The following is a 21,414-nucleotide window of genomic DNA, read 5'->3' on the forward strand; positions in this document are numbered from 1 at the left end:
TTTTGCCAGCATTATGAACCCTGTGTGTCCAGTGGTAAGCAACTCGTATGATTTCTGCCCTCTTGGAATATGTAGTCAAGAGGGAAGACACACATGAATCACACCAATACATATGTAATTTACAAACCATGATAAGGAGTGTATAGCGTTGAGAGTGCTTTAAAAAAGGAAAGAGCTGCATCTTTGTGGCATTTGTATTTGGGGTTTCAAATACAACGGAACAGGCTGGGCACAGTGGCTCATGCCTCTAATCCTAGCACTTTGGGAGGCCGAGGCGGGCGAATCACCTGAGGTCAGGAGTTTGAGACCAGCCTGGCCAACATGGTGAAACCCTGTCTGTACTAAAAATACAAAAATTAGCTGGGCATGATGGTGCACACCTGTAATCTCAGCTACTCAGGAGGCTGAGGCAGGAGAATCGCTGGAACCCAGGAAGTGGAGGTTGCAGTGAGCCAAGATTTACGCCACTGCACTCTATCCTGGGCGACAGAGGGAGACTCTGTCTCAAAAAACAAAACAAAACAACAACAAAAAAACAACAGAACAAAGTACTTTTTCTCAAGAAGTCATAATCCTAGGATGACCAAAGAAATATAAATCAAAATAAATTAATTGAAAAAGCAGAATTTGTAAATAAATCCAAAACCTTTAAAAAGCTGATTAAAGAGACATTTGGAAAGCCTAATAACATATTTTTAATACCATATGGACTTAAGAATGGGATAATCTATTTATTAGTTTAGGTTTAATTTTCAACTTTTCTGCCTTTATTGCAGTCATTAGTGTTGTTTCTACATAATATATTTGAATTTCTATAGTAAGGTTTGAGTTTCATAGTTTTTAATATATTAGGAGAGGTTAGTTTAGATATGGCAACAATAGTAAAAGGCAAATCTCACATATACAAGAAGGAAATAATTATAGTACTTTTATAAAATTAAATATTGCGCAGCCACTAAAATAGTATGGCAAACATGGCTGGGCACTGTAGCTCACGCCTGTTATCCCAGCACTTTGGGAGGCCAAGGCAGGTGGATCACCTGAGGTCAGGAGTTCGAGACCAGCCTGGCCAACATGGTGAAATCCTGTCTCTACTAAAAATACAAAAATTAGCTGGACGTGGTAGCACACACCTGTAATCTCAGCTACTGGGAGGCCTGAGGCATGAGAATCGTTTGAACCTGGGAGATGGAGATTGCAGTGAGCTGAGATCGCACCACTGTACTCCAGCCTGGGTGACAGAGCAAAAAACAAACAAACAAACAAACAAAAAAAGTATGGCAAACAATGTTTATACGACAAACATGCAACATTAGAATGGGTGTGCACACCAGGGAAAAAAAAATAACCCTCAATTATTAATGTGGGTGTTAGAATTATGGGTGATTTTAATTTTTATCTTCATGGAAAAATTGAAAAGCACAAAGAAGTATGCACTATGTATTACACAGAAAACATCTTTTATTTAAAGCCAAATTAATTGGCACATGCATGAGACTGAATTGAAATAAGATACCACTATGTCTTGGCCTGGAAGGTTGTGGACTCGGTTTTACTCAGGGTATTGTAATGTGAATCTGCTAAAATAGAAGATGTGTGCATGGGTGATATAAGCTGTACAACTCCCTTGTGCTGTTTATTGGCACAAACATGGCCCTGGCATCCTGCTCTTGCTGAGCGTCTTGTCTAGGCAAAAGGCAGAGGAGGAAGGAGGAGAAAAGCAAAAGGTGGGGAGGGCTGGGAATGTTAATGGTTGGGGGAGTGGGGAGGCCCAAGGATGATCGGACAAAGTGAGTGTAGAAACAAACCTATTTGGAGGCACCAGAATGAATATTTCATTACCTTTGCATGTCAAGGGGCTGTGTTGAGTGTCTGTGGCCACTGTGTAGAGGGAAGTACTTGATTATTTCCCTTTTACTCCTGCCTCTCTCCTTCCAAAACACCCAAAGCTGTTGCCCCCATTGGCTCAGTCATTCTATGTATAAGTTGTTACTGTTAATCCCCCAGGACTCTAGGAGCAGTAGACTTCCATCGTTTGGTAGATCCCAAAGCCTGTGACTTCTAAGTTGGTCTTCTTTGGAGGATTCTCATCAGAGTTAGAGCCTTATTCGCAGTCGCTCACTGGGCTTTGGGTGAATCATAAGTAATTCATTTTGAGGCAAATGTTGGGGACCCCTTATTTATGCGCACCAGAGAAACATTGACAGTTACGCATTTCCATTGATGGGACCTTCAGATCCTATATTTTTTATATTGATGAGGAATGTTAATAAGTGGATCTAATTCAAACCAGTTGCAGGTATGAGTGGGTAGGCTGTGACTTATCTAATGCATATCGTTTTCAGATGGTGTCTGAGCTAAAAGACCATTTTTTGAGACACCTACAGGGTGTGGAAAAGAAGAAAATTGAACAGATGGTTCTGGACTACATTTCGAAACTGGTTGGTCTTGCTTTTTATTCTCCTCATATCTCCCTTCACCCCACTCCCCATATAGTTTGGAAAATGTGGTTCAGTGAACCTATTTATGTGTTTTTCAAATAGATTTTTGGAGATCTCCCGTTCTTAAACCACCACTTGGTGCTACAGATTGAGAAAAGGGAAATAAGGACCATAAACAAAGAGCATTTGGTTTGGAAAGTGGGTTATTGCCCTCCCTTCAAATACTGATTATACACCCATGGAAGCATAGGACAATGAATTTAGTATGCTTGCCAAATGTTGATATCTCATCTTGGCAACTTCCAGCTCCTTATTAAACAGTAAGGAATGACTTCTCTACATGGAGGTTTATGCAGACATGAGAGAACTTGAACTTCAAATCTTAATTAGTTCCAGTGGCCTAACTAGGCCAGATTCTAGCTCACTTGTATGAATACTGCCATGTGAGACTGAGATTGGCAGTTCCTTACCTGGTAGCCACTTACTGAAATTTTGTGATCCAGATTGGTAACAACACTCTATGTGTAAATAGTAGTGATATGACTAGATGGAATTTTAAGGTTATCTTGAGTCTTTCAAAAAGCATATAGAGTTGAGGCCTGATCTTGCTTAGAATCTAGAAATAATGTTTGACAAATTCAAGAAAACATATTTGCACAGAAAGAGAAAACACTCCATTATTTCTCCAAATTTGTAGAAGATCAGTATGCCAATAAGCCAGTGTGTGAACATATATTTTTCCACTGAACTCTGGAAGATTTATTAAATTTATTAGACATAATCCTCATTTAATCATTTCATGTTTAATTTTCAAGTTTTCTGCCTTTATTGCAGTCATTAGTGTTGTTTCTTCATAATATATCTGAATTTCTATAGTAAGGTTTGAGTTTCATAGTTTTTAATATATTTGGAGAAGTTAGTATTCTCATGTAGTGATATTTATAATCAGGGATTTGAATATTTCTTAAGTCTTCCTCTCAATAGAACTGTACCAAGGAACTCACTTTATGAATGTGTTACTGATCCTCCCCATGTTGACATTAACTTGCTTTTTTAAAAAACTCACAACACACAGTAATTTAACACATCCCCTATCACCTTTATTTCTGTTGACTTGAACTCTTTTCTCCCAAAGTGCTAAGAAGGTTTTCCATTCAATCGTCATTTTTCTCCATAGTTAATAACATAAGTTTTAACACCAGTTTGTGTTAACAGCCTATAGAACCAACAGGCCCAGAAACGATACATGTGAAGTCTCAGAAAACTCAAGGTCCCTGACATTGACTCAGCAGTCACTGATTGAGGCCACATCTCCCTGCCCCTGCCCAGCAGCCACTAGTCATGCCTTCTGCTCCCCTCTAAGGAGAGTGGCAGGCATCCTTTCTAAAACATATCCAAGAAAGTTGCTGCAGAACCTGATTATATTGGTTACAACTTACTTGATTTCAGCCAAAGAGAAACCGAGGATCTGTATCATTGAGGATAGCGTTTGCCTGTGAGTCTATGGAGATCCTTCTGCTTTGCCCCCTGTTTTTAACCCACACAATGTGTGGATTCATGGCCGATAACAGCTCCATAGGGACTGCTTTTCTGCTGGCAAACTCACTGCAGAGTTAGAATGGGTTTCTGGATAGAGCTCTAAGGCAAAGAAGGCTACCTACTTTGGTTGATTAGTTCCAGTCAGTGTGCTAACCAATTCTTACAACAACCCTGTGAAATATTTCCCCTTACTTTACAGATGAGGACACTGCAATTTGGAGAGGGTGGGTAACTTGTATAGGGTTCCACAACTAGTAATGTTAGAATCTGGACTTGATACCAGTCTTACTCCACAGCTCATGATCATGACCTCCATTCTGTGTCTCTTTTCTTCTGACTGACCACTGTTCACTCTTGCATTGTGACAGGCCTAGAGCAAACCCTGTAGCACTTTACCTTCACCGATGGATGAGGGTCTGGAAGTGTGAGTGGTGGGGCCAGTTAGCTGGGCTGGGGAGGCTGAGCTGGGGCACCACCTGCACAGACAGAGGATGCTCTGTTAGATTCTGGTGCACATTTTCAGTCTTTCCATTTTGGGTTCAGTGTATCAGAATTGACCTCAGAAAGGCTAGTTCTGTGTCTGGGCGCAGCCTGAATGCCAGCTGCCCTGAAATGCTTATCTGAGTTATGGAGGCCTCGCTGTGGAGCCCTCGAGGGAAGGAATGGAGCAATGGTTAATGGACTGTCTTCACCCTCCAGCTGGATCTCATTTGCCACATCCTAGAAACCAGTTGGAGGAAACATAATCTTCATTCCTGCATTCTCCACTTGTACGCAAGTATTTCTCACTTTTATTATGGTGTACAAAGAGTGGAAACAACTCTGTTTTAGCAGAACCCGTTTGAAATGTACTAGTTCAAATCAGTTCTCACCAGCTCCAACACCATCTAGCTTAATTCTATACTCAGCATTTAAAGTTATGCCCCCCTGCATGTGTACCCTTTAATATATAATAAAAGCTAAAATTTAAAAAAACGTTATGCCCCTGTTACTTTACCCATCCTCTTTCCCTGGCACATGGTTGGTGACAGGGGAGGGACAAATAAGCCCAGTACTGCCAATAAGGGAAATTTCACTTAATACAATGTGTAACATATGTGCCTACTCTGATTAGATTCTAGGCATTAGGATGATAGTCACAGTCATATTTATGGGGCTTTCTACAAGTCACAGCATTTCATGATTAGCATGAACCCTTGTGTAGTACTTAAAGCCCCTGCTTAGGACAAATGGGGTGTCACAGATGAGCTCCTTGGCTAACATGCTTTGTTTTTTTTACCCAGCAACAGTCGTGGCAGTGCTGCTGAATTTGCAGTTTTTCACATCATGACCAGGATTCTCGAAGCTACAAAGAGTTTGTTTTTACCTCTGCCTCCTGGTAAGTGTTGGCTCTTTTGTCCTTTGGTGTAATAAATCTATTTCTTCTTCATATGGGCCCTTGCCTTTGGTACTTTGTAAGTTTGATGATGAGACTTGTGTATGAGAAATTGTGTGTCTGGTGTCACTGTGAGTGATGGGCCCTTAGGTTGGTCTCTGCTGACCAGAGCTCCTCTGACTACTAAACTATGCTGTAGCTTATTACTAACTTTAGGGAACCTAGGCTTACCCCATGCAGCTTTCTAGGATAATTTGAACCAGTGGAGCTAATTCAGGGAGCTCTGTCTCTGATGTCGCCAGGCCTAGTTTATCTGATTGAGATGTCTGAAGAGTAACACTGGGAAGTGGGTCTGGCTTAGTGCCAAGAATTGAACTGATTCTTATGCTCTTGGAGGCTAAAAAATTCCCTTCGAATTTTTAAATAGGATCAAGTCAGGCCACAAAACATCCTTGAGAGATGTATATGCAGTCATTTAATTGATCATTTGTTCATTTAGTCAACAGACATTTGTTGAGTAACTATGACATGACAGGTAATGGGCTAGAAATTAGAGCAGTGACAAAGATTACTAAGAGTCTAGTTGGGAAGATGTACATAGACATCAGTATCTATTATGAGAAATAAGCCCCTGTTAGCTACAAACTCTCTTGTGCTCATTACATATCAGTTCATTTTTTTATTGTGTAAGAACACTTACCATGAGACCTACCCTCTTAACAAATTTTTAAATGCACAATACAGTATTGTTAAATATAGGTACAATGTTGGATAGCAGGTCTCTAGAACTTACTCATCTTTCATAGCTGAAACTTTATACCTGGTGAACAGCAATTACCTATCCCCTCCTCCCCAGTTCCTGGCAAGCACCGTTCTACTTTCTGTAGTTTCTATGAGTTTGACTACTTTAGATACTGCATGTAAGTGGAATCATGCAGTATCTGTCCTTCTGTGACTGGCTTGTTTCACTTAGCATAATGACCTGAAGTTTCATCCATGTTCTCACATGGAACAGGATTTCATTTTTTAAGGCTGAGTAATCCTCCATTGTACATTCTACACTTTCTTCATCTGTCAATGGACATTTGGGTTGTTTCTCTATCTTGGCTATTGTGAATATGTTATGATAAACATGGGAGTATATACATATCTCTTCAAGATCCTGATTTCAATTCTTATGAATGTTTATCCAGAAATGAGATTACTGGATCATATATTGATTCTTTTTTTTGAATTTTTTTGAGGAACCTCCATACTGTTTGCCACAGTGGCTGTACCACTTTACATTCCCACCAACAGTGTATAAGGGTTCCAATTTCTCCACATTCTTGGCAACACTTAGATTGTGGTTTTTTGAAAGTAGCCAACCTGAGAGATGTGAGGTGATATCTCATTGTGGTTTTGATGTACATTTCCCTGATGATTAGTGATGTCGAGCATATTTTCATATAAGTGTTGGCCATTTGTCTGTAATCTTTGGAGAAATGTCTGTTCAAGTCCCTTGCCCATTTTTCGATCTGGTTGTTTTCTTGGTATTAAGGTTTGAATTCCTTATATGTTCTAGATACTACTAACTCTTTATTAGATATATGGTTTGCAAACACTTTTTGTCATCCTGTAGGTTTTGCCTTTACTCTTTGGATTGTTTCCTTTGCTGTGCAGAAGCTTTTTTGTTTGGTGTAGTCCCACTTACATATTTTTGTTTTCATTGTTTGTGCTTTGGATGTCATATTCAAGGAATCATTGCCAAGACCAATGTCGAGAAGCTTTCCCTCTATGTTTCTTCTAGGGTTTTTTCAGTTTCAGGTTTTACGTTTAACTTTCTAATGCATTTTGAGTTGACTTTTGTTTATGGTAAAGATAAGGGTCCCATTTCATTCCTTTGCCTGTGGACAGTTTTTCCAACACCACTTATCAGAGGTACACAATCCTTTCCCCATTGTGTGTTCTTGGTGCTTTTGAAGATTAGTTGCCTGTATATGAATGGGTTTATTATTGCATATAAGTTCTAATGAGTGTTAAACTTTATGATTGCTATAACTGCATATCAGCTGATTTTTAGTTACTTCATTCATATATATTCATCCATTCATCATTTGTTCATTCCTTCATTTTAGGTCAACACATATATGATACCCATTTTGTGCCAGGTACTGTTGAAAGTACACTCAAATTAGTACACTTAATTTTCATAAAATTTGTAACTGGTAGAAACTTAAATTGTACCACATTAAATTGTCAGTGTCCAACCATTTTTTGGCCAACAAAAATGGCACTTTCATATGGTTCCACTTAATATTATTCCCATTTTATAGATGGTGAAACTGAGGCCATAAAGGTTAAGTAATTTGCCTAAAGTCACGTAGCTATTAAGTGACAGAACCAATCTTCAAATCCAGGCAGTCTGGCTCCAAAATCCATGCTGCTGCTTGAATTTTATATTCCAGTTGAATTAGTTGATATTGAAACATGGGCTATTTATGGGCCTAAAGAATCCCTACAGCGTATGCTTCTCTGCATTTATGAAACATCTGATACGGTTTGGAATCCTTCATTCTTCATCCACCTTATTTAATGTCTGTCTGTAGAGGCAGTACAAAAGGAGTTGAAAGTGACCATTCATGAGGGGAATGGATGGTTTAAAATTATCCCAATGGAATATGAGTTACGAAGTACACCTTAGAAAGAGTGAAGGATTTCAGGAAAACTACCTTTGTGACTTAAATTCTTAATTGTTTGTTGTTAACACAAAAAATTTGGTAGGGAAATGGATTGACAGTTTTAGGTTGGTTCATTACAGATATTCAAGCTTCTTTTGAAAATAAATGAAACTTATGGGGGACATTGTTATGCCTGGAGATGATAAAAATCCACTTTCTACCCAACTCACATTCCTTCACAGGGATAAGGAGGGAAAACATAGAAAAATGTTATCCATAGCGGTCGAGAATTATAAGTAGACATATGGCTTGTGTCTGGGTCAGGTAAGGAAAAGGTGTTTCTCTCTCCTTTTTTTTAAATTATAAAGTTCTAGGGTACATATGCACAATGTGCAGGTTTGTAACATAGGTATACATGTGCCATGTTGGTTTGCTGCACCCATTAACTTGTCATTTATATTAGGTATATCTCCTAATGCTATCCCTCCCCCAGCTCCCCACCCCACAACAGGCCCCAGTGTGTGATGTTCCCCCACCCCTTGTCCAAGTGATCTCATTGTTCAGTTCCCACCTATGAGTGAGAACATGTGGTGTTTGGTTTTCTGTCCTTGAGATAGTTTGCTGAGAATGATGGTTTCCAGCTTCACCCATGACCCTGCAAAGGACATGAACTCATCCTTTCTTATGGCTGCATAGTATACCATGCTCTCTCCTTTTCTCTTAAATGTTTATTTCCATCATGTGACATGGAAATAGATGGGTGGGAAGTGACACTGGATCATGTGTGTGTGTGTACACATGCATGCTTGTATGAATTCAGGGTGTTTCTACATGCACATGCGTAAGTGTGCTTGCTTTCCAGGCCTACTGGACTAATGAGGACTATTTGAGTTAAACAATTGTTAGAAACTTGTAACATGAATTGGTTAAAGTTCAGAAGGGAATAATGGGGACCACAAGAAGGAAGTCAGAGCTAGGGCATTTGCTTTTAAAAAAAGGAACTGTATTGCACTTGCTGGCCAGAGGCGGCCAGGAGCCCTGGAAGATGAGGACTAAAGTTGGGTGGAGCTGATGACTAATTATAGCCAATTTGCTCTGTTGCTCAGAGCTGATGTACAGAGGCCAAGAACAGGTCCCTGAACTTGGGACTGTGCCCTGGGGATAGAGGATGAAGGGTCATCAGGGATCTTTAGGATATGAACACAGGGCTGGAGAGGGAAATTTGAATCCAGAAAATCAATAGGATCAATAATCTAGTGTAAACTTTTCTTCAGAAATAATTTTGTAACTTTTTTTTTTTTTACTAATAGTTTTGTGAAGAATTTCCAAATCCATTTGAAAAACTTTGTTGTTAATTAGTAAAATAGTGGCGTTTTTTTGGACTCAAGGAAGCTAGTGGACTCATCCTGTTAGCCCATTAACACATGCTTGTGGGCAGAGCCTGTACTTCATGTGACCCTTGATGTTACAAGGACTGTGCCCCATGGCTTGTGATTCATGTGTTTAGAGAGAGAAAATCCCATGATTTCTCTGAATCTAAGCCCTGCTCATTGGGCATCATCCTTTTGCCAGGTACCTTCCCAAGAGCAGGCTATGATTCTTCTGTCATTCCCACATTCAATCAGTTGTGAAGCCTGTGCCTGTTACCGTGCCTCTCTGATTCAGTGCCTCCATTACCTCTGATCCACATTCAGGCAATAGCTTCTCTATAGGTCTTCATAACTTCTGTAGCAAACTGTTCCTCCAATTCATTCTTTCCTGTTGCCATATTAATATCCCAATGGTAAATCTTCTTTCTGTCCTGTTTAAAAACTTTCATTGCCTCCTCAGTCTCTCAAATTAATACATCTCTGTCATTCAGCATTCAACCTGTCACCTGTGCTCACAAGCATAGAACTGGTCACATTTTTTTAAATGTCTGTTTTTTGTAATTGTCTCCCCCACCAGACTGTAAGGTGTATGGGAGCAGCAATTGTGCCTGTTTTGCTTATTTTTGTACTCTTAGCCCCTTGCCAGGTGTGTGGAAGGGATGTGCTGAATAAATTAGCTTTTCCAACCTTACCTCTTAATCATTCTCCTAATATGATTCCAACCCACCTGGACCATTTACTATTTTCTGAATATGCCCTATGCTTTCTCATCTTCCCTCTGTTCATGTTCTATTAACACAGCTGCCAGTTATTGAGTAACAGTGATATTATGGTTGAAAGCCTACACTACACTCACACAGTTGATGCAATTTCAACTTACACATTATTATTTATAGGATCCTGGGCAAGTTTCCTAGCTCCTGTGAATCTTGCCTTTTGGCTTTTCCACTTATGAAGTGGGAATCTAGTAATTCCCACCCCATAGTTTTGTATGAGGATCAGATGAGCCAGTACACAGTTTGAAAGCCTTGGTACATGTCCAGTATTGGTCGCGATTGTTATATTGCATGCTAGGCTCTTCATAGACCTGGCTGTAGTTCTCAAAGCAGCCTGTGGGAAAGGTACTGCTGGTTTCATTTTAGAGATGAAGAAATGGAGGCTCAGAAAGGCTTAGTTGCCTTCAGCTGGTGAGTAATAGAGCAGGATTCTGACCTAGGGCTACTCATGCCAAACCTGGCTTTTTCTACTGTCCCCGCTCATTTCCACTCATAGGAATTGCATCTATCCTTTGAAGCTCCCCACAAATGCCATGACTTCCAAGAGAGCTGTTTTGATTCTCTCCTGGTCTGATACCTTCTCCCATGCATGATGTTCTTATCTTTGTCAGTAGTAGTATACTTAGAGATTTGGGTTTTTGTGGGTAGCTCTACCCATGAGACAGGCTTGAGAATGCCTGCCTCTCCACTGAATTCCTATAAATTTGCTATCTGGCCATATTGTTTTAATTCTTTCTTTACTATGCTTTAGTCCAAGTAGACTCTAAAAGCCTTTCTCTAGGGCATACCCAGAGATCAGCCATATAAACTATTCCCTTCTGTCCAAATTTGTTTCCCTTCAGCAAAAAGGTCCTCATCCCAACAACCTTTTAATCTGGACGTATGAAGTCTGAAGTGCTTCTGTACTCTTTTGCTACCTTACTGTAGAATCACAAACATATCAAACTGTGAAACCATTGAGCAGGCCTTGCTCTCTTTTTGCATAGGAATGGACCCAAGGAGCAGGGAATGTATAGTTACCAGAAACTTAGTATAGACCCAGCATGATATTTAGTTATGAATAATACAGAGAAGGAAACTTGGACCTTGTTTTCAAGAAATTTAGTTGGTTCCAGGCACCAAGCACTGAACTAAGTGCTTTATTAACATGATCTAATCCATTCCCTGGGGGCTGCTGGAGCTGTTGGCTGACTGTGTTTACCCTCCGGATCTCTCATTCTAGGTTTTCATACTCTGCACACCATCCTTGGGGTCCACTGTCTCCCTTTGCATAACCTGCTGCATTGCATTGACAGTGGAGTGTTGCTTCTCACTGAAACAGCTGTCGTAAGGCTCATGAAAGGTAAGAGGCCCTGAGTTTGCCAGAGTGCTAGTTCCAGTCAGAGCACCACCAAGGCTAGCTTCTTGGGCGTGCAACCTGTGCAGTCACAAAGAGCCTGGCTGCACTAAGAGTCCCCTTTTCAGTTTAATGCTGCATTGCATCTTGAAATTCTTAGTAATATTTGAACAAGGGCTTGCTCATGTTCATTTTGTGCTGAGCCCCACAAATTATACAGCTGGTCCTGTGAGCACAATCCTTTCCCTGTAATCATCTTTTGGGCCCATTTAAAGTGTCTTAGCCCTTCAAGAGGTCCTAAGGGACTTTATAATCCACATACAACTATTAGATTCCTTTTCTGTGCAAGAGGGCACTTGAGGCTAGGAGCCTCTGCAGGCTCGTTTCTCAAGAAAATGTCACAAAATGGCTTACTTTCAGCTATTAACTCTGTCGTTTCAAAGTTAGACTAGAAATGCAAGGAAAATTATTGAAAGGGGCAATGCTTATATGGATTTGAACTTTAAATTCTGTAGTATAATCACTCAATTCAATTGTATTTTAAGATATTTTTGTTTATATGAAAGCATTTGTCATTCCTCAAGGTACCTTCTGTTTTAAGTTAGTCAATAAAATTGCTTTGCACCTGGCAGCCTGTTACAGAAAAATCCCTTTTTATTCAGAGAGTCAGAGTAAAATTTCCAAAATGCTGTTAGATTAGCTTCAGACTACACAGTTGGGATATGTCTTATCAAGATGAACCACTCAAGTATTAATATTAACTTGCTGAAGTGTCAAAACAGGTATTTGTTTCATTTGCCTATCTCTAACTTTTTTGTAGATCTGGACAATACAGAGAAAAATGAAAAACTGAAATTCAGTATCATTTTGCGGCTTCCTCCGGTAATCCTGAGTTACATTTTATTTTCTCCCTAAGTTTTGGCATGACCCTCCTTCAATTTCTTCTTGCAAGAAGAGCATTTACTTGCTTTGGGTTAAAGTCAATTGAATCGTTTCACTTTTCAGTGCTTCCAAGAAATCCCACCCGTCCCCAGCCCTCTGTCAGCTGTTTCCCACTGGGCCTACAAAGCACTTGCTCCTCTGGCTCTGCACTGCCTTGGCACAGTCCAGTGAGAACATTAAGCCATTTTCGCCTCTTAGGAAACCACACTAATATTTACATCTGAGTCTGAGAGGGAGGGAGAGGGGAAACGTGCTTTTGCATTTAAACAGATTTAAATTGGATACATTTGAATACAGGTGAGGACAGAAGGTTCTAGAACGGTATTTCCCCTTACTGCATTTCTACCATGGTAGGAAGACATTCCCGGGTGAAAGGAAGAATGAGAAACACAAGGGAATATCAACACTCAGAGTCAGAGATACTACGAAAATATGAAATTCCACAGCAGGGTCTTTTGAGCCTCTAACTCTGCAAACTTCCTGACCTGAAGCCAGCTCCATCTGCTGTGTACATGCCTTGCACACTTGCACCTCTGGCACTGTCCTCTCACGAACGGCTGTCTGTTGTCTTTCTGGACCTAATCGCCCTTCTCTGTAGTAGCCCTTCCCCCTCACTCACAGGCTTACTGAAGCAAAGGCAAGAATAGAAAACAAAGCATATTTTCCATAGCTAGATCTCTCTGGGGAACATTGCTGAACATTTAGTTTGGTCTCCAAATTTGTTTATTTCCCCAGTACTCTTAGGGAATTAAAATTTTCTAGGCAAGACAATGGCAGAGAAGTTGATATAAACATGCGTACACCTCTTAGTTTCCTGTCAAAACATCAGAGTTGGCATGCCCATCTCTGGTTTTGAAGAGCAGCGGATAAACTCCATTTCAGTAAAAGGGTTTAGCAACATCAGTGTATAAACCACTTTCCTCAATGTAGCATTTGAGAGAGTATTTACTCCCTCATTGAAACTTCATAGGAACATGGCATTTCTCCAAGGGTCCTTATCATCAAGGGCCTGTCTTAGGCTAACCAGCTACTTTGGAATAATGCTTTTATAATTATGAATAGATATAAGGTATGTTTACTTACTATAGTGTGCTGTATATTCTCTACTTTTTTTCAATTTGCATAATAGCTTATTGGTCAGAAGATTTGTAGACTTTGGGATCATCCTATGAGTTCTAACATCATTTCACGGAACCATGTGACGCGACTGCTTCAGAACTATAAGAAACAGGTGAGTTTCTCTGAAAGCACAGCCAACTAAATGTTTTTAGGATCCTGTCTGCCCGTGACAACATATCTATATGGACAGCAATTATAATTCTTATCACTTTATTTTAAAATTGTGCTTATTGTGGAGAACCAACTTACACCCGAAGTGGTTTCCCTTTTAGCCTCGGAATTCTATGATTGACAAGTCATCGTTCAGTGTAGAATTTCTGCCTCTGAACTACTTCATTGAAATTCTGACAGATATAGAGTCCTCCAATCAAGGTAATTTACTCCCTGTTCTCAGGGTCTTTCCACTTTTCCCTTGACACATCAGTCCTTCCCTATTCACTTCTGTGAACTGGTTTCTTTCCAAAATCCTTTTACATACAAGTAGGCCCTTATAGCAGTTGGTTTACATTAGCAGTACCCAATTTACTACCTAGAGTAAATTACCAAATAATCACCTCTGAAGTTTTAAGAGTGTCAAGAGGTTTAAAGCCCATTTGGTTGATGCAAATGTTCTTGGTGCTGAAGTTTAATAAAATTTAAAAACACATTCTCAAAAAAATCATTTTACTAAAATATAATTTTGATTTTAATGAGCTGTGAGCACAAAGTTATAAATGTTTCATGGCCCCATAGTAACCCTTTTTCCCTGCCCCCTCCCCATGTTTTTCCAGCCCTGTATCCTTTTGAAGGACATGACAATGTGGATGCAGAATTTGTAGAGGAAGCAGCTCTGAAACACACCACAATGCTCTTAGGCTTATGAAAAAGAAAATGCAATTGGATCTGCTGCTGCCATTTAAATCTTGCTCATTAACCTTACTCCTGTTGAGAATCCTTTAGCAATATTTAAAATTGGTAACAAAACTAAGAAATTGTTTAGCCATTTGAGTTTCAGGTTGGTACATGTTCAGACAGAACTATAACTGCTGTATCACATTCCAATTTGGAATAGCCAGTGAGCAATCAAGTGTAGAGAAATGATAAATGGTCTAAGAAGGCATACAGTGGCATAAACTATGCTCTTCCTAGTAGCTTAATAGGCCACAAGCTAGTTGCACTCTGAAATAAAATATGCTTTAAAAATGTAGGGAACAGTGCTTAGAAAAGCAAAAACGAGGTGTGTCATTGAAATAACAGGAAGAAAATTAAATGTTATGTAAGAACACTATTTGGAAAGAGGTTCCTTTTAAAAACTGAGTTTGTACTAAATCAGATTTGCCATGTCCAGCACAGAATAATTTGTACTTAGTATTTACAGCAGGGTTTGTCTTTGTGAATTCAGATGAAATGTATTTAATTTTTTTATATTTATAAAACGTTGATTTAGGAATATTTTGTCATTAAAAAACCTGAACACAAAGTTTTGGCCTGACTTTCCCTGTTGTTTGAATGTAGCCTTTTTATTGAAGCCAAGAATCATGAGTCTATGAACTTTTTTTTTTCAAAGGCCCCCATGTGACACCTAACTCATTCTACCATTTCCTTTTTTCACTTTTCTATAGTGATTTCATTCTAACCCACAAATACAGTTGCAGCCCAAGGTCAGCCCACAACCCTTTGCTTTTCTGTCTTCAGACTGAACTTAAGATTTTAATGATTATAAATATCATTAGCTGGTATGATCATTCAACTTCCTGTCTAAAATAATTTTGTTCTAAAAATTGTCCTCTCTTATAGAATTACCCTTTTTGGTCAAATACGTCATGGTCACCAATGACTAGGCTCAAAATCTTGGAGCTGATTCTTTCTCTTGATAAGGTCATTATCTTTCAATCCCTGCTTTCATTCATTTCTTTGCATACCTGGATGGTTCTAGCTGCTCCCTAAGGTCTAAATTTATCTTAAATATATTTGAGAAAAACACTAGTTTGATCTGGTCACTCTGCTCATAATCTTTTAATAACTTGCCATTCATCATAGGATAAAATTCAAACTCCTTGACATGCAAAGTATCCCAAATTCCTGCCTTATACAATATGAACATTTTCTTCCAGCCAGGTCAGTTCATTGGGCCTTGAACACAATTCTTGCTTTAGGTTATTTCGCACACCTGGATTCCCTCTCGTCTGTTAAAATCTTATTCATGCTTATGAGTCAGATAAACAGTTCTGTGATCCAGGCCATTCTAGCACCTGGTGGCATCTTCCTTCTGAGCCAGTATCATGCATTGTAATATTTAAGTATCCCTCCCTTTGTGATGTTATTTTTCTATTCTTAGGTTGCTCAAACTTCCTATGTGTGTATTTTTGAATCCCTAATGAGGTTACTAATTCCTACAATACAGGAACTATGTTAAATATGCAGTATTTCTTATTTTCAAAGGCAATCCCAAGTAATTGCTTTATGACTCACCAAGCAGGTTAGATTTAGGCTGAGAGAGATTAAATTTCTTTTAAATCTGGCAGGATTAGGACCTTGTACAGATGAATTTAGTAAAATAAAGGGATGGAATATTTCTCACTCCCAGAATTGCAAAATAAAATTCATAATGCTACCAGTATGAAATAAAGATACTTTCACCCCCTTCCCTCCAGAAACACCGCTGGCCCAGCTAAACAGTCATGCAGCCACGTCATGGGCTTGAGAAACAGCCCTGTGCCCACCCCTGGCACACATACCCCCCAAGCCTGCTGAGCAGCTATGTGCCCATGAACTGGACCTGAGAAATGGCCCCATGGGCTACCCCTAATAGACATTATCCCAGGCTAGCTGAGCAGCCTTGCACCCACATACTTGGCTTGAGAAGCAGCTCCATGGGCTGCTCCCAGGCTGGCTGAGCACCTATGTGCCTGTGTCCTGAGCCAGAGAAACAGTCCTGTGGACCACCCTCAGCAGACACATACCCAGGCCAGCTGAGATGCTGTATGACCATGTCCCAGGCCTGAGAAACAGCCCTGTGAGGTGTCCCTACCAAACATGCCTCCAGGCCAGCTGAGCAGCTGTGCGTCTGCATACCAGGCCTGAAAAACAGCCCCATAGGATGCTTCTCATAGGCACATGTCCTGGCCTGCCAAGCAGACTTGCACCTGTGCCCTAGGCCTGATGATAAACAGCCCTGTGGGCCACTATCAGTAAATGTGCCCCTAGGCCAGCCATGCAGCCTTGTGCCTGCATTCTGGGCGTGAGAAACAGCACCATGGGCTGCCCTTGGCAGACACGTCCCTAGGCTGAGCAACCACATGCCCATGTTCCTAGCCAAAGTAAAAGCTCCGTGGCTCCAACTCCAGCAAACCAGACTCCAAGTTGACTGTCCACCATGTGCATGCATCTGCCCTCAACTTGAAAAATAGCCTGGTGAGCCCACCCCAGTTGCCACATACTTTCTCAATCTAGGCCACTGAGAAACACATCCCTAGTGTGGATTGCAGCTGAAGAAACTTTAAAGATAGCACACTAGTCTCCTTCCAGCTAGAATGAAGGCCAATGCACTCCACTGAACTGACACCCCACAACTCATTTATACAAATAAGTCTTTCCCTATGAAACCTCCATAAAATTGGAAGAGCTGACTTTTCCACCAGATGCGTAGAAATCAATGTAAGGACATATCAAACATGAAAAAGTAAAGAAACATGACACCTTCAAAGGAAAACAATAATTATCCAGTAACAGACCCCAATTATAACAAAATATAGGAAATGCCAAAAAATCAAAATAATAATCCTAAGGAAACTCAGATTCAAGAGAATACAGATATATAATTCAACAAAATCAGGAAAACAATTCATGATTTGAATGAGAAATCCAACAAAGAACCAAACAAATCCTACAGTTGAAGGATTCAATGAATGAAAAACACAATTGAGGGCTGCAACAAGACTAAACCAAGCAGAAGAAAGAATTTCTAAACTTCAAGTATTTTGAAATAATATAGGCAGACAAAGTAAAAAGAATAAAAAGGAATGAAGAAAGCCTATAGGATTTATGGAAAACTATTAAGTGAACAAGTAATCATATTATGGGCATTCCAAAAGGAGAAGAGAAGGGAAAAGATGAGGGAAACATATGTAATGAATAGAAAACTTCACAAGTCATGAGGGAGGGGTGGACATCCAGGTCCAGGAAGCTAAAAGAACCACAAATAGATTCAAGCCAAACAAGTCATCTCCAAGGCACATTGTAGTCAAATTATCAAAAGGCAACAATAAAGAATGCTAAAAGCAGCAAGAAAAAAATGTCAAGTCACATATAAGGTAAACTCCATGAGATTAATAGCACATTGCTCAGCATAAAACTTACAGACTAGGAGAGAATGGGTTGATATCATCAAAGTACTGAAAGGAAAAAAAAAAAGCCAACAATATTATATCTAGAAAAGCTATCCTCCACAAATGAAGGAGAAATAAAATATTTCACAGACAAACTAAAACTAAGGACATCTATCACCACTAGACAGGCCTTACATGAAATCCCATAAGAAATACTCAAGGGAGTCTTACATCTGGAAGTGAAAAGACAATCACCATCCTCATGAAAATATGTGAAACTGGCTGGACATGGTTGCTCACACCTGTAATCTTAGCACTTTGAAAGCCTGAGGTGGGGAGGATCGCTTGAAGCCACAAGTTCAAGGCTGGCCTGCAAAACATAGTGAGACTCTGTCTCTACAGAAAAAAAAAAAAAAAAAAAATTAAAAACATGCAAAACTGGCAAACTCATCCGTAGAGCCAATACACAAAAATAAAGGACTCAAACCTTATTACTACAGAAAACCATCTACCCACAAAAGTAAATAAGAGGAAGGGACAAAGAATAAATAAAACAACCAGAAAACAATCAATAAAATGACAGGAGTAAGTCCTCACCTGTCAATAATAACCTAAAATGTAAATGGATTAAATCCCCCATTTAAAATATGTAGACTCAGTGGGTGGATCATGGCAGATGGGATGCAGGACTAGATTGCAGCTCCAGAAGAGAAGCATGCAGAGGCGTGCATTATGAATATTAGCTTCAGATCGACTACAAGAACAGACCACCAATCCTGAGAGGACCCACAGATCCTCTGAAGGAAGCAGACTGCTCCTGCAGGACCTGGGAGACACCCCAAATACTGTGAGTGCCCCAATTGTGGAAGTGGGAAACGGAGACCCTCCTCTCCCAGACACACACCCCCACTGGAGAAGCTGAAGGTCTGTTTGTGTGAGAAGTTCCCGACCTTACCTGGAACTGAGACAAGTTAGAGTCGCGCTGAGTGAAATACAGGGGTAGAGGAAGTAGCAGAAAGGCACTGGGAGCTCGCTGGATCCCCAAGCAGCCCATTCCTGCCTGGCACCACAGGGATCCATCAGGAGGGCGGCCAGAGGAGCAGGGGGTAAGACTCCACAGGGAGAAGGACTTCTCTAGCTGAACTTTGTAACAATTTGAACGGGGCCAGAAGCCTCCTGGCCAGAATTCGGGGAGAGTGCGAAACCGGCTTGCAGACTTCATAGGCGGGGAAAGAACTAAAGCCCTTTTCTTTTGCAGCTGGGAGGCAGAAAGCCTTGGGCAAGTTTTCAAGCCCAACTTGCCCTCCGCCTGGAAACAGACTTTCGGCTATTGTGGGTGGCACCGTGGGAGTGAGACTAGCCTTTCAGTTTGTATGGGAGCTGGGTGAGGCCTGTGACTGCTGGCTTTCCTTCACTTCCCTGACAACCTGCATGACTCAGCAGAGGCAGCCGTAATCCTCCTAGGTACACAAATCCAGTGACCTGGGAATCTCAACCCCCTCCACCACAGCAGCTGCAGCAAGACCTGCCCAAGGAGAGTCTGAGCTTAGACACACCTAGCCCTGTCCCCATTTGATAGTCCTTCCCTACCCACCCTGGTAGTGGAAGGCAAAGGACATATAATCTTGGGAGTTCTAGGGCCGCGGCCACCTCTGGTTCCTCTCCACACTACTATAGCTAATGCTTTCTGGAAAGTGCTATCTCTTTCTGGTGGGAGGAGGCCAACCAGCACAAAAATAGAGCATTAAGCCACCAAAGCTAAGGACCCCCATGGAGTCCACTGCACCCTATGCCACCTCCACCAGAACAGGCACTGGTAACCGTAGCTGAGAGACCCATAGATGGTTCACATCACAGGACTCTGTGTAGACAACCCTCAGTACCAGCCTGGAGCCAGGTAGATTAGCTGGGTGGCTAGACCCAAAAGAGAGACAACAATCACTGTGGTTTGGCTCACAGGAAGCCACATCCACAGGAAAAGGCAGAGAGTACTACATCAAGGGAACACCCTGTGAGACAAAAAAAATTTGAACAATAGCCTTCAGCCTTAGACCTTCTCTCTGACAGAGCCTACCCAAATGAGAAGGAACCAGAAAACCAACCCTAGTAATATGACAAAACAAGACTGGTCAACACCCCCCCAAAATCACATTAGTTCACCAGCAATGGATCCAGACCAAGAAGAAATACCTGATTTACCTGAAAAAGAATTCAGGAGGTTAGTTATTAAGCTAATCAGGGAAGGATCAGAGAAAGGTGAAGTCCAATGCAAGGAAATCCAAAAACTGATACAAGAAGTGAAGGGAGAAATATTCAAAGAAATAGATAGCTTAAAGAAAAAACAAAATTCAGGAAACTTTGGACACACTTTAAGAAATGCAAAATGCTTTGGAAAGTCTCAGCAATAGAATTGAACAAGTAGAAGAAAGAAATTCAGAACTCAAAGACAAGGTTTTCAAATTAACCCAATCCAATGAAGACAAAAAAATAAAATATGAACAAAGCCTCCAAGAAGTCTGGAATGATGTTAAACAACCAAACTTAAGAATGATCAGTGTTCCTGAGAAAGAAGACAATTCTAAAAGCTTGGAAAACGTATTTGGGGGAATAATCGAGGAAAATTTCCCTGACCTTGCTAGAGACCTAGACAGGCAAACACAAGAAGCACAACGAACACCTGGGAAATACATCACAAAAAGATCTTTGCCTAGGCACATTGTCATCAGGTTATCCAAAGTTAAGACAAAGGAAAGAATCTTAAGAGCTGTGAGAGAGAAGCACCAGGTAACATAGAAAGGAAAACCTATCAGATTTAACAGCAGACTTCTCAGCAGAAACCCCACAAGCTAGAAGGGATTGGGGGTCTTATCTTCACCTCCTCAAGCAAAACAAATATCAGCCAAGAATTTGGTATCCAGCAAACCTAAGCATCATATATGAAGGAAAGATATTTTCAGACAAACAAATGCTGATCAAATTCGCCATTACCAAGCCACCACTACCAGAACTGCTAAAAGGAGCTCTAAATCTTGAAACAAATCCTAGAAACACATCAAAACACAATCTCATTAAAGCATAAATCACACAAGACTTATAAAACAAAAATACAAGTTAAAAAAAATAACAAAAAAATTCCAAAAGTACACAGGCAACAAAGAGCATGATACCTCACATGGTACCTCACATTTCAATACTAACATTGAATCTAAATGGCCTAAATGCTCCACTTCCTAAACATATATGCACCTAACACTGGAGCTCCCAAATTTATAAAACAATTACTAATAGGCCTAAGAAATGAGATAGACAGAAACACCATAATAGTGGGGGACTTGCAAAACTCCACTGACAGCACTTAGGGAGGTCAACAAGACAGAAGGTCAACAAAGAAACAATGCATTTTAACTATACCCTGGAACAAATGGACTTAACAGATACATACAGAACATTTCATCTAACAGCCACAGAATACACATTCTATTCAATAGTGCATGGAACTTTCTCCAAGATAGACCATATGATAGGCCATAAAATGAGCCTCAATACATT

General features: G+C 40.4%; 2 protein-coding genes across 4 annotated transcripts in view; one reads left to right on the forward strand and one right to left on the reverse strand.

Annotated features, from left to right (window-relative positions):
• Nucleotides 1-21,414, forward strand: part of GSAP (gamma-secretase activating protein) — a 132,967-nt gene that overhangs the window by 90,804 nt on the left and 20,749 nt on the right. Inside the window, exons 24-31 of one of the 3 annotated variants that reach the window (XM_073009198.1) lie at nucleotides 2,346-2,441; nucleotides 4,680-4,750; nucleotides 5,264-5,358; nucleotides 11,384-11,503; nucleotides 12,318-12,379; nucleotides 13,569-13,670; nucleotides 13,831-13,930; nucleotides 14,329-15,017. In XM_073009198.1, the coding sequence (XP_072865299.1) occupies nucleotides 2,346-2,441; nucleotides 4,680-4,750; nucleotides 5,264-5,358; nucleotides 11,384-11,503; nucleotides 12,318-12,379; nucleotides 13,569-13,670; nucleotides 13,831-13,930; nucleotides 14,329-14,420 (738 nt within the window). In that variant the 3' untranslated portion in view covers nucleotides 14,421-15,017. Of the gene's footprint in view, nucleotides 1-2,345; nucleotides 2,442-4,679; nucleotides 4,751-5,263; nucleotides 5,359-11,383; nucleotides 11,504-12,317; nucleotides 12,380-13,568; nucleotides 13,671-13,830; nucleotides 13,931-14,328; nucleotides 15,018-21,414 lie in introns of those variants that run through there. The other 2 variants (XM_073009199.1, XM_073009200.1) reach the window with 2 other exon arrangements.
• Nucleotides 3,696-21,414, reverse strand: part of CCDC146 (coiled-coil domain containing 146) — a 204,337-nt gene continuing 186,618 nt past the window's right edge. The window contains exon 19 of the mRNA XM_073009197.1: nucleotides 3,696-4,456. Within this exon, the coding sequence (XP_072865298.1) occupies nucleotides 4,379-4,456 (78 nt within the window). The 3' untranslated portion in view covers nucleotides 3,696-4,378. The remainder of the gene's footprint in view (nucleotides 4,457-21,414) is intronic.

This window comes from Chlorocebus sabaeus, chromosome 21 (genome assembly GCF_047675955.1).
Source record: "Chlorocebus sabaeus isolate Y175 chromosome 21, mChlSab1.0.hap1, whole genome shotgun sequence".
Lineage (NCBI taxonomy): Eukaryota > Metazoa > Chordata > Mammalia > Primates > Cercopithecidae > Chlorocebus > Chlorocebus sabaeus.